Source organism: Xiphophorus maculatus, chromosome 23 (assembly GCF_002775205.1).
Source record: "Xiphophorus maculatus strain JP 163 A chromosome 23, X_maculatus-5.0-male, whole genome shotgun sequence".
Classification (NCBI taxonomy): Eukaryota; Metazoa; Chordata; class Actinopteri; order Cyprinodontiformes; family Poeciliidae; genus Xiphophorus; species Xiphophorus maculatus.
The window spans coordinates 21,095,410-21,114,768 of NC_036465.1; the positions used below are offsets into that span (position 1 = coordinate 21,095,410).

A 19,359-nucleotide genomic window follows, 5' to 3' on the forward strand; every position below is an offset into this window, starting at 1 on the left:
TTAAAGGTGATGAAAGCATAAAACAGATCCTAAGTCAAGTAAAACCAAGATTATTTGTATAAAAACATTCAACAACAAGGCAGTTCAAAGCGTTTTCCTCTGAATTAAATTATTTAAAAATTGGAAATTTAAAAGGAAAGCAGTGCAGGAGAAAATCTAAACAGGAATTTAAACAAATTTACCAAAAGGTCTGAATATCATCATCATAATCACAGTTTATTTCAGCTTTGCCTTATATACAGCAGTGTCTACTATGTTTTTGTGTCATCAGAGTCAAACTCAATCTCAAATACATTAAGGTTGAATACCACACAACTTAAACATAGCTCAAATGCCTCTAAATTTATATCAAAAACAGCCAAAGGGCATCATCTGCCACAACGTTTAATAATTAATGCTAGCTGATTTGTTTAATAATTGGGTGGGCATCATTTGTCCCCCAGAGATTACATTAGTCCATTGGAGCATCAGTCAGGGCATTTCCCTTTAGATCCATTGACTAGAGTGACAGAACATATGACTCATATGCAGAACCCAGTTGTCTTGAAGAAGAGATGAAAATGTATAAATAACGAACCAAGTTAATGAATCACTGGAAAGTGATACATTCCTAGCTGTGTGTGATCTCTAGTGGTTTATAACTTATTATAGCAGGTTTACATATCATCAGGTAATTGACACAAAAAAAAAATCTCTCTAAGAGGTCATCTCTGACTTTGTACTACTGACTAATACTGTACTCTTAAATTTCTTGTCTTTTAATAAGTTTTTAAATGCCTCTAGTGTACCATTTTTGATCTCATCAAAGGAAACACGCACAGAACAGAACTAGCTCTAATGTAGTGAAATTTTCTTTGAAAAGCAAAGTTTATTGTCTACCCATGTTTTATTGTGTCAAATTATGAATTGGAAAGAAAACTACTGTCCTAAAATCTTCTTTGCTATTGATTTCTGGGTAATATAGTCAAAGGAAATGGCTGAGCAGTCAAACAATCATTCCTCTGACACCCTTCAATAAAAAAAATGCTAGAAAAGCTTTCTGGAGTCACATTTAGGTTTGCAGAGTTTGTTGACAGGTGACTGGCTTCTCATGGGAGCACTAATCCTCAGGTTTCTTCATCTGTGTTTGTCCGTCACTCATGTGCCTCCAGACAAACCAAAGGCATATTTAACTGAAACTCAATGACATGCAGATGCGATCTGTGCTGAATTTGTATGCAAAGCATCAATGTGATTCCTATCATGCAGGGCTGAATGACATATCCATCATTTTCATGTAAGGCAAGGGATATGAAAAGCACACTCGCAAGAGTACGGGTGCATTAATTTCCATTCTTTCGTGCACTGCCAGTACGTGGTTTGTAGTTATGCTTATTGATGATATGCAAATGTTTTGGTAAGACACTGGACAGCAGGCGCGATCCATTCCCCAAAAGCAATCCGCTCCTGGTTTTGCTCCTCTTGCCTACAACGCAGCGTGTGTGTCTGTGTGTATACCTTCCCTGACTCTCAGCACTCCAGCATTGCTGTGCAAGCAGATGTTCTGTCCTCCGATGCCAATTCTTACGATTTTCGCATTTGGATAAGGTATCCTTGCAGGCGAAGGCTGCAAAGTGACGGGAACAAGCAGAAACTGCAGTCATTCTCCTCCTTCTTCTCCTCCTCTTCGGCTCGGCGACACAGAGAGAGTTGTGAACGGCTTTGGAGAGATACAGTAGAAGCTACAGTAAGAACCGGGACGAGCAGAAGGCAGCAGTTTCCTCCACCACACCTGTGATGCGTTGTTCTGAGCAACGGAGACGCACGAGCTGGATGCTGATGGCCACGGCGCGGCACGAGGATACATACTGAGGCAAAAAAAAAAAGACACTTATTAACGAAAAAAGCCCTAAAAGTGCATCAGAGGACACTCTTCGGTCTTGAAAAATATTTTTCTGTCTTTGTTTCTCCGCTGCTCGCTTTTTCATTGAAACTTAAGTGATTAAAACAGCTTAAAGATGCCCTTTCCTCCGGGCCCCTTTGTCCGCTGCGGCTTCAGCGCTGCGCTTCTTCTGCTCGGGCTCATGTTTGCTGGCATCACCTCCACTGGTGGTAAGTTACACTTTATCATTTCGTTTATTTATTTAACTATTTGTGTTGTGACAAAAAAAAAAAAAGCGCAGTGGCTGTAATAATATTGAAAAACAAAGCACGTGAGTTGTTTGTTAGCTCGTAGTTGTTGTTTTTTTTCTGGAAAAGCCTGGGCGCGTGACGGAGCACGTTCTTGGCAGCGGTTATTGTTCAGTAATTTGCTAGCTGTATATCACTCCTCAATTAGCCCGCACCTACAAGGTTGCGGCTTTTTCAAGGTTAAAACCTGACATAATAGAGAATTAGGATCCTCCATCTGTCTGAGATGTTACAGATATAAGGATTGTTAATCAACACATGGAAGTTTATTGCTTATTATTCGCCTTTAGTGCAAGTTTGAGCAGCACCTGCCTATAAACCTGCCGCATAATCGATGATTGGGAAAAATTAAGAGCTCTGTTCATGTGGTCACAAATACCTCACATTCTTTATGATAATAAAAGTTGTGGTCTTTGTGTGCGGATGTGTTTCCAGCATGTGCTCATCCACTTCAACCTGAATCCTCTGCTGGCTGCAACCGACTAGGATCATTTAACTCCACGCTCGTCCCGCCGCCAGCACTCATTCCTGCTGTATTCGCAGTATGGTGACAGCTTTACTGAGTTGGTAGACGACCTACTCGCGCTGATGAGTTATATTTTATGATGTAGCCCTGGCCAGACGCTCCAGATTGCATGCAAATGAGCCCCGATGTACAAAAACAATCTCAGTGAGCTGAGCCTGGAGCACAATAAGAGGGAGAAGTTTCTCCCAGTAGCAGAATAAAATCCATGAGGACCAAGATGATATTTTTTATGATAGTTGTAACGTTGGTTAAACTGGACATGATGCATGCTTTCTTATTAGCCTCATGACTGGGGTATGAACTATGTCATGAGAATAGCCGGCCTGAGGAAAAAGCAAATTAAGAAGCCGGTCCTAAGACTAGCAGGGGTCCTCCATGAGCAGCAAATTTTTTTTTTTAAATCTGAAAATTTCACATTTGAAATCCTTCAAAAACTATCCTATTTTTTAAATGTTTTTTTACTGATTTATTTCAGAGTAATTTAAACTTGCTCTTAGGAGTGACTGTTTGATTGTCTTTCTTGTGTGTTCCCCTGTGAGGAACTGGAAAGACCGCTAAATAAAAGTCAAAGTTTCCAGCGTAAATTCTACTCTGCAGAATTTATATTGAAGTGCTGTACACCGGATAAATCTGCCCCACCAAATTAGTTTTTGTACGCTATTTTTTGTAGGGCTGCACCGATGTGACAATTTAGTCAGCTATAGTTCTGAAATTAATATTGCTGTTAATGTCCATCATCCATCCATCCATCCATTTTCTAACACCCTTGTCCCCAGTGGGGTCAGGAGGTGCTGGTGCCTTTCTCCAGCTAACGTTCGGGGCGAGAGGCGGGGTTCACCCTAGACAGGTCGCCAGTTTGTCGCAGGGCAACACAGAGACATACAGGACAAACAACCATGCACACACACACACTCACACCTAGGGAGAATTTAGAGAGACCAGTCATGTTTTTGGACTGTGGGAGGAAGCCGGAGTACCCGGAGGCAGAAGTGCTACCAACTGCGCCACTGTGCAGCCCTTGCTGTTATTGTATTATGCTTATATGTAGTTTGTTACCCATTCAACATTGTGAAAAGATCGCTACACTACTGACATTGCTTTTTTGCTTCTGTAAAACTCCACACAATCCTGCACCGTATCACTATCATTGTCACATATTTAAACAAATGCCACATTGCCTTCACTGCCACCATGTGAGCCTGGGTCTTTTTGAAAACAGTTAAAAATTTATTATAATTTTATTTTAATCCTGATAGTTGTTCTTCTTAGCTTTTTCGTGAACCTAAAATGACTTCACAACTCTTACAGATTGAAAATATGGCAGTAAAGTTATTATCTGATTAAAAGTAAGTGAAGCAGCCATTTATCCGAACAGAAACCCGAGCATCACAAGAAAAACAAGGGAGATCTGAAATCCTAACACAATATTCTTTCCTCCTTTCTTATTACGTTCATGGCGAATGTAATAGAGGACAAATAAAGATAGGGGGGCTCATGTAGGGTAATCAAACCCTACCTTGTGCACCTGTAATTCACACCACAGCTTTGATTATTTGCGTAACAATGTCTCTGTGATGCTCTACGTCAGTGTTTCCCAACCCTGGTCCTCAAGGCACACTGTCCTACATGTTTTAGAGGGTCCCCTGCTTTAATGTGCCTGATTCAACTGATTGCAGTTCAACAAACGCCTGTTAATCAGTCATCAATTGAAATCAGCTGGACTGAAGCAAGGAAATACCTAAAACATGCAGGGCAGTGAGCCTTGAGGACCATGGTTGGGGAACATTGCTCTACGTCATCCTCACAGCTGTAAACATCTGGAAGCAGCTGCTTTGTATCCACAACCCAAGCAGCCCACACAACATTTGCCTTGCAATGTTTCCATCTGGTTAACCTTGCTTTGGACAGGAGGGAAACATGTTTACGTTGGTGTAGCTGTGCCTCCTGCTTCGGGACACTGAGATGATGATTTCAGAGGGCCCTTTCTCTTGCATTAATTACTGCATAGTTAAGAATATATTAAGATTAAACAAACAGACATGCTCAAGGGACTTTGTATAACAAGCAAGAGAGGAAGCAGATTGTTAGTACTGTTTGTAAGTCAGTTTTTAATGATAAGTTGAGTCTCTTGCAAGTGCATTTGGGTTAGTTTTAGGGTTTTATGACTGGTGTAGGTGCTCAGACGTTTAGCACTGGTGCCTAGCCAAGGGGGCGTAACTTTGTGGATCAGTTTAGTGTGAAGGTTGCATGATCCGTGCCTCAGTTTACTCCCACTCTCTGTAAACTTGCAGAAATAGGTCGATTTTTAAGAGTCTAATTTCCCATAGGTTGTTTCTTTTCCCTGAGATGAGATGAATAACTGGAGTTTGCTGCTTCCTGCTTTTAAGAAAAGAGCTCAACAGGCTTCCATGACCCCAAACCGGAAAACACTGAGTGTAGTAATGGAAAATAAAGAGTATAGGCTTTAGTTTTGAAATTTGATTAGTATCTTTTTTTTGGTCGGTACAAGCATCTTCAAAGCTCCCCTCACAGCTCAGAGGCTACTTTTATTAGAAAAAGTGAGTTCCAGAAATGGATTGGATAGTAATTTGGGAGCCAATTCTTTCCGCATCAGGATCGGGATGGCCTCAGCTGAGATCAGTCAAGCCATCTTCTGTATTGAGCCAAGCTGCTGACTCGGCACCCGCTGTTATCAAAGCTGGCTTTCCTATTTTTTTGTTCCAAGGAAACATAACTTAGTCAGTAATAAAAGTACAGCTGTCAATCTTAAGTTTGGGGACTTTCTCTTGCTCGGAGCTGAGAGAGATCTGACAGATCGGTTTAAGGAGTTTGCTTTCAGCTCAGAGTCTTACGAACAATAGCAACAAAAAAACTGTTCTGCTTTGCCCGTCTGCGTGTGCACCTCTTGATGTTTTTAGTATGCAAAGTGCATTTGTGTGTGTGGGATGGTGTTTCCACAAAGATTTGCATACATGCATGTGTGTGTGGTCATGTCCAAGGTGTAGGTCTGCAGTTTATCTCAACCTCCTGTTGCTTCTGTTGTTTACCATTCAGTCTTTGGTCTGTTGCTTTTTTTATTGTGTCGCACCTCCTTCTGAAAAGATCATCAAAGCTGAGATATCAATGTAGAAGAAAGAAAAATCCACCCTCTATTTTTTTTGTTTGCTTTTTCCCCTCTTCCCAGTGAGAGTGTTGCCAAGCAATTGTTGTCTCGTTTGGCGAGGGAACCTGGGATTTGCTATCGGGCACCTTCTTACTTGTGTGAGCAATTTCCACGGGGTGTAAACCTTGCGATGATGCAAGGGGCTAGTCATTAAATGACAACAAGCAGAAGTCTCTTGCATAATACAGTAATCTGTGAGTTCCCTTTTGTTATTGCTGTTTTATCAACGAGAGACGTTTTAGCCAGACGTGTCTCGTCATTTTCCTGTGAATGACTCTGAGTCATCTCGGAGTTGTCTTTCCCTCACCCAGCTTTGTCTCTCCTCATTGACTCACTAAAGAATGTGATAAGGAGAGCAAAAGCTGAAATTAACATAATTTATTGGGAGGAAATTGCCTTCTGGTCAAAGGAATTTAAAATCACTTCATTTTTGTCCTGTAGCTAATGCATGGCAAATGATCGTCGTGCATTTGCAGGAATATGGTCTTCTAAAGGGAAATGATAATTTACACCAGAAAAGAGTTTTTTTTTTTATGGTCTCCCTAGTCGCTGGAAATAAATTCAAATAACACAGGCAAAAGGGCAATTTGAACAGCGTGGTAAGCAAGTTTGACTTCAGACTGTTTAGTTTCCAAACAGTAAATTTGCATGAAGTAAAAATGCAGGACATAAAGCGCAAGAAAGCAATTACACAAAGAAAAATTTAAATGATTTCTCGCCTCGGGTTTACAATCCGCTCGCAGTGAATTTCGAGTTGGAAATGGACAGTATCACAGTGACAGAGCGTAGCTGCTTATTTGCTGGACTCACTTAATCAAATATTGCATTTTTTATTTGCCAGCAGGAAACGAAGAAACCTAATTCTAGTTAATATTTTCCTGTCCGAAGTCTGCAAAGTAATTTCCTCAGTCTGAGCCAGTGGTGATTAATGAAGGCAGAGATAATAGTTCAGAATAAACAAATAAAAGGTAAACAGTGCATGTCAACACAGGTCAGCCTTAAACAGCCGTGGAGCACGCTCGATTACATGACAAATGTCTGGCCGCCTTATCTTTCACAAGGCTGTGTCCCTGCACTTATCATTTGCAAATGGCCGTCTTGAAAAGCGAAGAAAGGACGCAGCCTTTACGGAGGACACAGAGAGGATGGACCTTGCAGAGGGGAGGAGTTGGGTGTTATTTTCTGCAGTCTGTGCAGAGACTCTGCGAAGGCACTACATCTCTGTCAAACTCTGCCCTTTTGTTTCAATTACCCCATTTCTATGATCCAGGTCTGTGTGAGAGTGCTTAGATGGTTTGGAGGAAGCCTCGTTGGCTCTTCAAGTGCAGCACACAGCAGTCACAATTCCTGCTTGTTTGTCTTAATTGCATAAAACTCTCCTGGTAGGTTTCTTATCAATGGAAGGTCACACTCAGCAATTGCCTCAACTTCTGCTGTTGTATTTATGTTGCTGCCAACCATGCGGTATGAGCGACCGGCTAAATGACTCCAGTGAGATGTTGGTGTGAACTTGTTGAGCTGAGTCTCAAATTTATGTCGCTGAAGGGGTTTAATTGAATGTTCTCTTCTCTGAACCTCCTAACTTTTGCTGTCACAGAGAAAACAAAAATGCAGGGGGTGACATTTAACCTTGGATGCCACAGCGTTCTCATCCAGAGGAAAAAAAAAATCACCTCAGCAAAAATCATGGAATATGTGAAGGTTGACATTGAATCCCGAAGGTCAGTCATGGTGAAAAGTACTCATGCTGCCAGAAGGCACGGCTCTGCTGTTTACCTCGCCTCAATCTCCTGGCCTTGACTTAGCTGAGTGTTATTAACCAGTAGACATGAAAAAGTATTAGATCCTAACGGTATGATACCCTTGAGTAAAAATCCTGCTAGGCTATTCATACAAAAATTTAAAGTAGGACTCTGAATGCAAACAGAATCTAATTGCTTTTCTTTGAAAATAAAAAAGCAACCATTTTACCTACTGCTTCAGTAATTGTTGTCATTATTGTAAGTGAGGACAAAGTGCAGAAACCTGCTGGTCAGAAGTGTGCAGCAACAGACGGGGGAGGGTCATCACTTCTCTATCCTCAGTACAGAGAAAAAAAAAGTATAATTCCGGGAAATTATTTTTCATCTTATTGATAAACGTTAAACAGTAGAAACCGTGTGATGCAAAACGATTGCAACTATAAAATTATAAAATTTTAAATTGTCTATTTAAATTACTTGCCTAGTGATTCACTAATAAATCAAAATTTGACTTTTTTTAAATTTGCCTCTGATCTGCAGAAAATTTTTTAATTTTGTTGCCCTATTTATTAAATTCACCACAACTAAAAGCTCCCACCATTTCTAGTCTACAATCCATTGACAGCATGTTGATACAATTTTTTTCTTCGAATGAAATGAAGATCAGACAATGGCTAGGAAATATTTCCATAAATGGGGATAATCTTGTAATTCTATAATTTACTGGTTGTTTCAAAACCACTAACTCTATCAAAGAAGTTGAAGAATATTTTATTCTCTTTCATATGTTACAGTCCTTACAAAATCCAAGTCTGCAATCCAGACCTAAAAATACATGCAAATTGTTATTGAACAGAAAAGGGCTGATAGGTGAAATCATGAGTGGAACATAAGTGCTACTTAAATGCATCAGTTCATAACAGCTGTGACTTTCATTGGTGTACCATCAGAACCATCTTTGTGGAGAGCAAAGATACACAACTGAATGGTGTACTGAGCAGAAACATTTCAGACAAAAACTTTTCATGTAGACTCAGCAACAAGGACTCAGGTATCAGTCATTAGATATCACTAATGCAACAAAGCAATTTCTCGTGCTTATTTTAAATCAATGTCTGTGGGGATTTTATATTTCTAAAACTGCCTGAGGGTCGATAAATGCAAGGGGTCATAAAGAGTCTGTGTGAACTGGCGAGTGACATTGTGCCAAATAGACTTCTGAGGATTTTGACTGTGGTGTGGTAATGTCTCTGGTGCCGTTAGTACATATATAAAATGGCCTGTCTTGCTGCTCACAATGTATTTCGAGGATAGTCTTGTGTAAGGAAATGTTTTCCGGTTCTTCCTTTTCACCAAGTGATCAATACTTTTCTTCAAACGGTTAATTGGCTATCAGTCACTGTCAGGAGAAGAGCTTAGAAGCCCAGAGGTGTCTTGGAGCAGCTCATAATAAGAGCCTGTCCTGTCCTCTGGGTCCTCTCTTGGCCTTTACTTCAGGCCAGGTGGTGGCTGGGGAAAGTAGATCTGAATGCAATATGGAGAGCCATAGATTAATAGTTCCTTAGTAAGGCCACAAGGGAGCGATGTGAAAGCCATTTCCACTTCATCACACAGTGGTCTGGTTGGAAAGTGTGAAGAGCATGGAAAGAGACAGGAGCTAAAAAACTGTCTGAAGGTTATTAAATTTCTAGTTTATTGCAGCTGTTGTTTGTGGATGCTAAGTATAGTTCTGCACTAAAGTTTGTAGTTTCTTCCTGCGAAATACATTAAATTTGTATCTTTTTACAAATGTATACATGAATTTAGGAAAATGTTTAAACATGAACTACATTGTTTCTTTATGCAATCATTATAGAGATCCTTCCGCACATAACTGTTGAGTGATAAAGCATGTTAAAGGCCACTTCATAACATTTTCCTTAGTTTTAGTGATTATCTTCAAATGCTCATGTGATTTTCTAATGTTCCTAAGAATGTTTTTAAATAGAGACATAACGTCAGGTTAAACATTGTGGTAAAATTTGCACATTTGCTCATGATTAAGATAGATATACGTCTTTTCAAAGCATGATGGTTCACCTATCTTTCACAACAAAAGTTGGGGTTTTGCAGAAAAAGGAATTTATTAAATAATCTAAAGTAACATTTTTCCAAAATCTAGTGATTTTGCTGTTCAGTTGACTGTCTTTATTTTATATTATTTGGGGCTTTTGATGATTTATTTGAGCCATTCTTTTTCCAGCAATGATTCTTCAAATTCAAAGTCAACATTATACAAGTTATAATTTATTCATGCTGCTGCACTAATACCTGGTTAAATGTGCCATAGCAAGACCTACGTCAACTATATGCTTTTAATCTTTTATTCAGCAAACTTCTTATATAACTTTGGATATTTGACCTTTCTGTTGAGCGTAATTAGTAGAGTTCATTGGAACTATTTGGCTTCTTATCACTAAATTAACTTTTAAAAGTAGTTCACAAATCTTCAACTGGGTCCAGGTCCTATTTTTTAGAAAGTCCATTCCACAAACTTAATGTCAAGCTGCTTTATCCTTTTCAAAATCAGCTTTGCTGTGTTTGGAGTCATTGTCCCAGTTGTGTCCGTCCAGCTATTCATTCGAGTGGATGCTGAAGAATTTGACGATGACTCTTAATTTAGTTCAATCCACTGTTAAACAGTCCCACGGCATGATAGTTTAAGCACCGTGTTTGACAGTTTATACATTTTTAGGCTTAGGGTTAGGCTTTAACGTGACTTTTCCAAACATACAGTGTAGCTTTTCAGTGATCTTTGAGGCCTCAATCCTTTTTCCCTAAGGCAGCTTGTTTGGCTATGTGGACAGCTGGGAATTTCAGTCGAACTTGAAGCTGTCCATTTTGGACATAGAGTCTCATTCTTGACTGGCATCCTATCAATCTATAGCAATGTACACCTTGCTTTACTAACTTGCCTGCTAAGTGTGTAAAGTAAAGGAAAATAACCTTGTGCAAATTCAGACTTGTGCAAGTTATTTTTTTAATTGGTATTATGTGCAGTATAATTTTTTCATGTTCAAAAAATAACTAGAAGATTAAATAATTTGGTTCAAATAAATACTTAGTAGCCCAAAATAGAATGTTATCAATATTATATAAATGATGCCAATCATGAGTATGTAAAGTTCTTTTTAAAAAGCTGTCTTGAGTAAAGATGATAACAGTAGAGGAAAAGATTCTTTTAAAATTTTCTTTGAAAGTAGAGAAACTTCCAAGCAGATCTAGCCATGTGGTCAATTGCGAAGCGGTAGAGATACAAATAAGCAAAAACCAGTCGGCCTGAGCTCCTCACAAAGACAAACACAAAGTTAATGACTCCAACAATGGAAAGTACATTCAAGGGGACGAGAGACATCAGTACAAAGAGAGGGTCTTCGACCCCGATGGGATGTTCCCCTGCAGTGTAGGCCAAGGGTATGGCTAAAAGGACAACAGCTCAGGTTCAGTCCTGCTGGCATGACTTAATGGTTGCCAAGCTGTCTCAGTCTCCAGCGGATTAGATTGAATACAAATCAAGGCATCTGGTTTATTTTGTAGTCATCTCCAATCTCTGCTTTATGTCAGCGTGCAATAACACGACTGCACTACAGAACGCTCAGACAGTGAAGAAATGTTTGCTGTGGGGAAAAATATGAAAAACTTTTTCTTGTATTGTCTATAGTTTGGTTCTTATATGAGGTGGCTGAAACTGAAGGGCAGAGTTTGAAACAACAGATCTTTCTCCGAGTGTCCGCCCTGGATTTTGTTATTTTGTAATAGCTTGGACAGATGTCCTAACAAAAGGATGCCACTCTTCCTTATCATAAACCTTCTCCATTGTAGCCCACACAGTTTTCCAACCCCACCTATCACTGTGGAGGAGTTGTGGGATGATTTAGCTGACACAGGAGAGGCACAGTTCTGACACTCATACAGCATCAGCGTTGAAGAATCATTAAAAAAGCTGCTGTGCTCTGATACGGTCGAAGTTGAACATAATCATCAAAGGTATGTTTGAGGAAAAAGCAGACATGTCATGAAAAGAATAGATTTTCTTCGAGTCCTTTATAATTAAAAACAAGACACAGAACTCCCTAGATGTCTTCACACAGCTCTGAAAAAACTGCGCTATTTAGTTTAAGAGAAATTCATTGTGGAGTCTGTCAGTTTTCTTCAACTTTATATACATCGTTCACTAATTACTACTATATACCCTATTACACACTTCCACCTTAATGTTTGGCTCATTGTTATGCTCTTGTCTATTTAGCATAACATGTAAAAGCCATAATTATAAATCACCTAAGGCTAGATACCCCTGCTGGTGCTTGATTGGCAAGGATATCTAAGGGAGAGCCTGCTCAGCTGGAGCTAAATTTTATCATTTTGAAGTCATTCTGTTGACAAGACAGGAGGAACGGTGACCTTTTCTAATTATGTGTATGTGTCCAGGCAGGCACCAGAGCCTTAGGCAAGCAATTCTACTGAGTCAACAGAGATCAGCATTTTGGAGCACATTTAACCCTACGCAGATTGTTGTACTGTATAATATTAGATCATAAAGGCGTAAGCAACAAGACATTTTTCCTGGTTTTAATGTAGCTTTCATGTCCTTTTACTGATTTTCTTTTATTTTGATTTCTCTCCAAAAACTACAGGTAAAAAAGTATACTGGAAATATGTTTTTAGCTGTAATTCATTAGTTATTTATATTAGGAGGCAAGGCAATGACATGCATAGGAGAGTAGTACTTGCAAAACTCTTTTTAAAGCGTAACTATCCCCTGAATCTTTTTTTATTGCTAATAAACTATCTAAATATATTATTTAGGACTCTATCTTTATGCTTCTGTGCAAATTTTGACATTTTCAGATAAATTTATTTCCAAATTATTTCGCCTAAGTTCATCTAAGTGAGCATGAGACAGATCATGACCGCAGCCAGCATTGATCGATGGTGTTGCTCAGCTTTACAAATTATTTATTTGCAGTGTGGACACAGATTGGAATGGTCTTGTTTGTTCTGACTACTGGCGACGGCATACTGCAGGACAGGAGGGGCTCACCTCAGCATTCGCTGCTTGCTCGGGAAACAGTAGGGTGGAAGTGGTGCTGTAGAATGTTATAATCATAAATATCTCTATCAGCACAGAAAAAAGTTGCTAGACTTGTCACTTAGTTATTTGATAAAGTTGCTAGAGTTGTCTGGAAAGTGGATAAATATAGTGGCAAAGTTAACAAGTTAACAACATTACATCTTACCCCCTTTGCTCATCTTCGCTCTTGGCCATGCCAGTCAGTGTCTTTTGGCTCCCCCATTTTGCTGGAATTGTTCAAAATTTGTCAGTGTACACTTTCACAGGGGGATTCTTTCAATCAAGAAAAAAATACTTGTGCAACTGACATCTAAAATTGTCTTTAGCATCTCACTGGTGTTGCTCAGCTTTTACATGAAAATGTTGACTCATTCTGTCATTTCAAATAAACAGCTTCGTAATTCTCTGCTTTCTGCAACTTTAACACACATATTGAAAGAGCCAACTTTGAGGGTTCTTCCTATGTTAAATACATCTGCACTGAAGAGTGTTGTTCTAGTGAGCTGGCAGCACTTATGTGTGATCCTTTCAAAGATTCAAAAAAAAAAAATTGGATTAAACAGTCAGTGTAAACAAACATGTACATAATACTTTTCCTATTTTCTTATAAACGCAGAAACTGAGGGATAAAGTCAGACCGTTTACTTCCCTTTTTTAAAAACAAAAAAGAAATCTCTGAAAATCAATCTCATGTTACACTGCACACGCTGATTCCTTCAAAACATCAGCCGTTTATTACCCACCATGAATGTGTAGCAGAGAGAGAACAGCCTCTCTGATCTATGTAGGTTCAGTTATTGTTTCCCCCAAACAAACCATTTCCCAAGTGAAATGAGGTCTGAACATTACAGATTCAAAGCTTAAAGCTAAGCAGCAGATTTTCTTGGCAAGGCCATCAGGAACACCACACTCTCAGAAAAAAAAAAAAACTCAAGTCCTTACTCCCATAGAATTAATCATGACAACACAACTACCACTGAGACTCAATGCCATTTTTTTTGTCTTTACAGCTTGCCTTGCACTTGATTACAGCGACTATGGATTTAAATGCTGCCTGACAATGCATTCATGTTGAATCAAAGAGCGTTTTCGTACCTGCAGGTACTTGTCACCAATGCTTGAATTTCAAAAAGACGATAACTACAGAACAGCTTTGCTCTGGTACTATTTGTTAACATCACACAGTTTTTATATTTCAGATAATATTGAATTTGATATTAGATAAATACTGTAGAATATGTACAGGATTAATTAGAAAATGTAAAAGAGTGAGACTTGTTTGGGGATGTGAGGGATTATAAATTATGGTCTGCGTGGATCATTCAGTTTGTTTTACTCCCTAAAATGAAAAGTGACTAATTAATTAGACTTTTTTTTTGCATAAGTCACTGTAGATCTAAAGCACTCGTGCACACACGTGATTGTAGTAATAAATATATGTAATTTTACATAATTTAGAATACAAATATATGCAAATACAAATTGTAAGCCCTGCCAAATTTAACTTTCTAGTTCAATTAAAGAACTTTGTTTAGAATCTATACATGTTCATGCAGTTACGTTCAAAAATCTGTTGCATGATTTAAATGACACCTTGTTGTTTTTTACATTTATAGTAATTAATTAGTTAATTAATTAATTAATTCAGTTTTCAAGTACCTTTCTACTCTTTAGAAGTGAACACAAGTTGAATCAGATGGTAGGTGGTAAATTATCAGCCTGCAGTCAGCTGCATACCATACTTGCTCCTTGTTGCTGACCAGCAGTATTTTAAAATAGTGTTACCTTGGGGTGTGCCATGGTGGCGTAGCGGTTAGCGCGACCCGTATTTGGAGGCCTTGAGTCCTCGACGTGGCCGTCGCGGGTTCGACTCCCGGACCCGACGATATTTGCCGCATGTCTTCCCCCCTCTCCTTCCCCGTTTCCTGTCAGCCCACTGTCATATAAGGGACACTAGAGCCCACAAAAGATCCCCTGGAGGGGTAAAAAAAAAAAAAATAGTGTTACCTTAATGAGAGTGACGATTGCACTCTTAAGTTTCCATATTTTTACTGCCTGGGTTTTTGGTGATCAAAAATATTTCTAAAGAGCCAAAGTTGATTTACAACTTAAATGAAAGGAACGTATGGTAGTCTTCTTTCAGTCAGTTAACATTTTTATGATTAAAGGTTGCAGGGGTTTTAAAACCATATTCCTTGTTAATGAAAACTGCCTCATGCCTACCTGAGGAATAAAATTAATAGATTGGATTTGCTCAGTTGTAAGTATATAGACAACTAGTTGTAGTTCAAGAACATTTTCATTTAACATGTAGGACATTGCAATAGTTGATGTTGAAATAAGCCTAAGTGGAAAATGTGGTTTTAATATTATAAATTAAGTCACATTCTGTATATCACTAGTTGTTTTCTGGTGCTATTTGTAAATAAATCCTAATTAAATCTTAAAACCACAGCTGTGGGCACATGGTCACATTAAAAAGCAAAGCTGACAGACATGCTGTAACCCTCTTTGTGCTCAAGACATGTATCCTTCTATTTTCTGTGATTTTTGATTTATTCAGACAGAACCTTTAGGGTTTTATTTGCAGATCTCTAATTAGTGTCCACATTTAGCATTTTAGGGCTTTCACCTCCACCCCATCATCAGATATGGTATTTGGGCAAGAAGAGGCTAACCGTTTTCACACATCTAATATATATTTAATTAACTGCTTCAGGCTTGTATATAGTAAGTTGATATGCCAGTCAGTAAGCCTGTGGGTCATGGGTTATGAAAGCTGAGTGCAGCCTACTTGGAACATATATTTTGACGACAGACTGAAACTTTGTGTGGGTGGAGTGAAGATACATTGCAGCTGGTCCTCAAGCCTTTCCTGTCAAAAAAAAAAGCGCCTTTTCTCTAGCTTCAACAGACGCTACTTAGATTTAATTGGGCACTAAATAATGTGTATTTTTTGGTGCTTTCTTTAAAGACTTAAAATACTTTTACAGAATATTGATTTTAATCTTCCCATTTCATGTTTCAGGAGCTGGTTTAAAAACCCCCAACAAAACTCAGTCCAGTTTATTCATTTAATTAATGTGCCTAACACATTGTTGGGGCAGGCAGACATTTAGCGTCCAATAAGCATGAATATAAGGAGGTATTTATCCGATGTGGCTGCCTTTTAATGGATGTCAGTTGGTGTCCAATTTCAAGCAGTGACTGAAAGCCTGCTGGCCTCCGACCAAGCCCAATTTATACGATATTGTTAACAGCTCCTTTTAATGACTTCCTTCATCCTTTATTTTTGAATAACTTTCACAAATTGGTGCTCCTTGTTCAGAACGTCTCATCACTCATAAGCAGAAGACACAGAGGAGTAGGATTCATCTCCGTAATTCCACATTTGACAGTATAATTGGAGATGAAAAGTCAGGTGGGACAGACTTGGTCTGACTGAAATTGAAATATTATGACTTGTTAGATTGAAGGGCTTGGTAAAGAGTTTATATTTAATGCTATAGGCCTTTTCAAGTATACACAGCTACATCAAACAAAACCATAAAGTACAGGGGCTTGTGCTAGTTGTTTTGAGGTTTGTTTATCATTTTGTGTTCCTTAGTCTCCTTGATCAGTCTTGTTTCTGTTTTATTTTAGTTCACTTCTGATTCTAGTTTATTTTATGTCTCCAGTAATTCTTTGTTACTCTAGTTTAACTATGTTTCTTAGATCTAGCTAGTCTTTAGATTTATTAGATTAGATTTTGCAAATACTAATTTTAGATTAGCATTAGATTTATCCATGCTCACATCTCCTGCCTGCACTTTGGTTCATCTACAAACTCTCCATTTATGACAGCATGGTCACAAAATATTACCAAATGCCCATTTTTGGGTTGTCTGACGTCATAGTATACAGCGTATCTACTGAACACTGATTCGCACTTTTATGTTTCTTGTTCCTTCAAAAATGATGAAACAGACTTTGAATTTGTTATTAATTTCATAGTAAATAAAAAAATGGTTTAGCTAAATGGATACAGTGGCACTAATATTTAACAATCTTCAACACACACGTTGTCGCTGTCTAGCAAAATTTTATCTAAATATTTGACCACAATTTTTTATTAGAAATGGTAACGTTAATTTGTTTTGGTTGGTTTTCTGGCTTGTAAGCATAGTTCAATATACTTAATAGGATTTCTGTTGTGGGTTTAGAAAGATCATCCCAGAGGCTTTTTCTTAACTTGCTGTATTTATTCCAACAGCAGCTTTCATGTATGTTTGATGCCATCCCCCTGATGTAACATCATCTTCTGTTTCAGTTTCAAGCCTTCGGCTACTTAGTAAATTTTAAGAAGTCTTTGGTTCTTTTAAAAATGCTTTTTGTGTCCGTTTTTGTCTCATCTGACCATAAAGTTTGACTCAAGAAGGCATTTAGCATGTACATGTGTGCAACTGCAAGGCTCAATCAAGCTCAAAGGTGTAGTTTTGGACTAGAGGCATTTTTTTTGTTTGTTTTTATTATTAGCACAATTTTATTTCATTGTAATGTATTGTAAGGTATTTGTGTCAGCCCAGTCTCCCCTGGGTTAAAGTGCAGGTTCCCTTGCTCTCCTCCAGTTGTGGCAGCCGTATAAAGGTGAATTAATCCACGTAGTGTAGCGTCTCCCTGGAGAGTTTTAAGATGAACACTGAGCAGCACCCTTTTGAGGGTCTTATTACCGCTCGGTGCTCCTATTAGTGTCTAGTAGAGAACCGGTAGGAGATAATGAATTACAGTGAGAGGGAAAAAGCTAACGAGAGAAGAAAAAGAGAAAGTAAAGTTATTTATTAGCCTTCACTCGCTTCTTGCTGGGTTTGTTTAATGTACCACCGTGGCCTCACCTGGCATTAACTTTTTTAGGCTACCACATTTTGACGTAAACCCAAACAAAAGAGAAAAACACCGTGTCCGCTGTAATTCTGCTTGTTTAGCGTACTGGTTGGGTGAAGCTTCATGTTTATATTTGCATAATTACCGTGTTGTAACATTTTGAGCTTTTTATGATTCACATGTATTATTATTTATTATTATGTTCCATCGATAGAGCAGGTTTACCCAGAATCCAGTGTGTCTCCATATTTGTTACCTAAAATAATGGAAAGAAATGTTACCTTATGTTGGACTTCTCACTCGTAGCTACTGGTCTTATTTGAAGTTTCAGTCTTCATATTTCCTGTGTATTTAATTACTTTGCTGAGCTGCACTCTAGACCATGTCTCTAAATCATTTCCTTACTGTGAAAAGGAAGAACTGTGAGGAGAAATTCAGGGTCCATACTCAAATATTTAATTTCATATTTCCGGTTTTTAAATTAAACAACTGAAAACCCAGACGGATTAGCTTAATACTGAACTATTGAGAAGCCAAATGCAATTTGGCTTAATTTCTAATTTCTTGCAACATATACTGCGCATAGCTTTGAAAGTGTTTTTCCACCCATGTAATGGCTGCATAACTTTTCTGGCTCCATCAAGTTGTTGTCAGAATATTATTCTACTTTTTCTTTACTTGTTTTCTGCCTTTACCTCTTCTGAAAACTGTAGATTTCACCTCAAAAGGCAGAGGAATTATTTGAAGATAAGTTGCTGCAATGTAATCTTTGTGAACTACTCTACTCTCCTGTCCAGATTATTTTTTAAAAAAGGATTTGTTCCACTCATAATCAAAGGATCAAGATTAGCTTGTAGGACAAACCAACTAGAAAGTTAAAAAATCTCTCCTTTTGTAGGATGACATGTCTAACACCTCATAAAGGTGCTTTTTTCTTCCCTTAGACGCATTCAGCTTTGATTTTTATAAAATTCCTTCTACCTTTCAGATAATTTTTTCTTAATCATTGGCATATTTTAGCTCGGTTCACTCATTAAACAGAGCTGAGAAGATAAAGTCTATCATTTGTAAGTGTTTTTTTTTCTTTTTCTCATGAGAAGCATGATATATACCCCTCTCTTTATATGTATGTATATCAGTGGCGGCTGGTGGTAATATTTGAAGGGTGGGCTAGTATTTATACAAGTGTGTACATATACTGTATATATATATATATATATATATATAAATAAAATTCAGAGCACTATCATGTTATAACGTGATACGTATCTTATTTAAACGTGATAGTTATCTTAAAACAAGATAAGATAACTATCACGTTTAAATAAGATACGCATCACGTTATAACGTTTACAGTGCTCTGAACTTTTTTCCCTGCGTGATAGCAATGCTCTTCTGTGGCAATGCGCTTCCGTACAATCACACTGTTAAAATGAAACAAGGCACAATATGTTTTTAAATGAGGCCTACCTTATTTAAAGAGAAGCTCACTCTGACGGCTTTTCTGGGATGCAAAAAGGTTAAATAATCAATCTCGTTTATGCTAATATTGTTCGCCATCGCACCTTCGTAGTCTACGCCAAACCACGCCCACACACACTTGAGCTCGAGGCAAGTCCATCCTCATTGGAGGAGTCCTGTGGCCATGGGCTGGTCCTGGGTTGACCAAAATTAGCCCCAATAAGCTGCAAACCGAGGGGGCATGGCTGGACGCCTGTCTGGGCCGTGACAGACAGTAACACTGAATGAGGCTATCAGAAGTTACCCCTTCGGAAAGACCCAGGGA

General features: G+C 38.4%; 1 protein-coding gene across 4 annotated transcripts in view; it reads left to right on the top strand.

Moving 5' to 3' along the window:
* Positions 1–1,506: 1,506 nt before the first annotated feature.
* The window catches only part of unc5a (unc-5 netrin receptor A), a 173,989-nt gene continuing 156,136 nt past the window's right edge, over positions 1,507–19,359 (top strand). For all 4 annotated transcript variants that reach the window (XM_023328918.1, XM_023328919.1, XM_023328920.1 and 1 more), the window contains exon 1: positions 1,507–2,091. In XM_023328918.1, the coding sequence (XP_023184686.1) occupies positions 1,998–2,091 (94 nt within the window). In that variant the 5' untranslated portion in view covers positions 1,507–1,997. The remainder of the gene's footprint in view (positions 2,092–19,359) is intronic.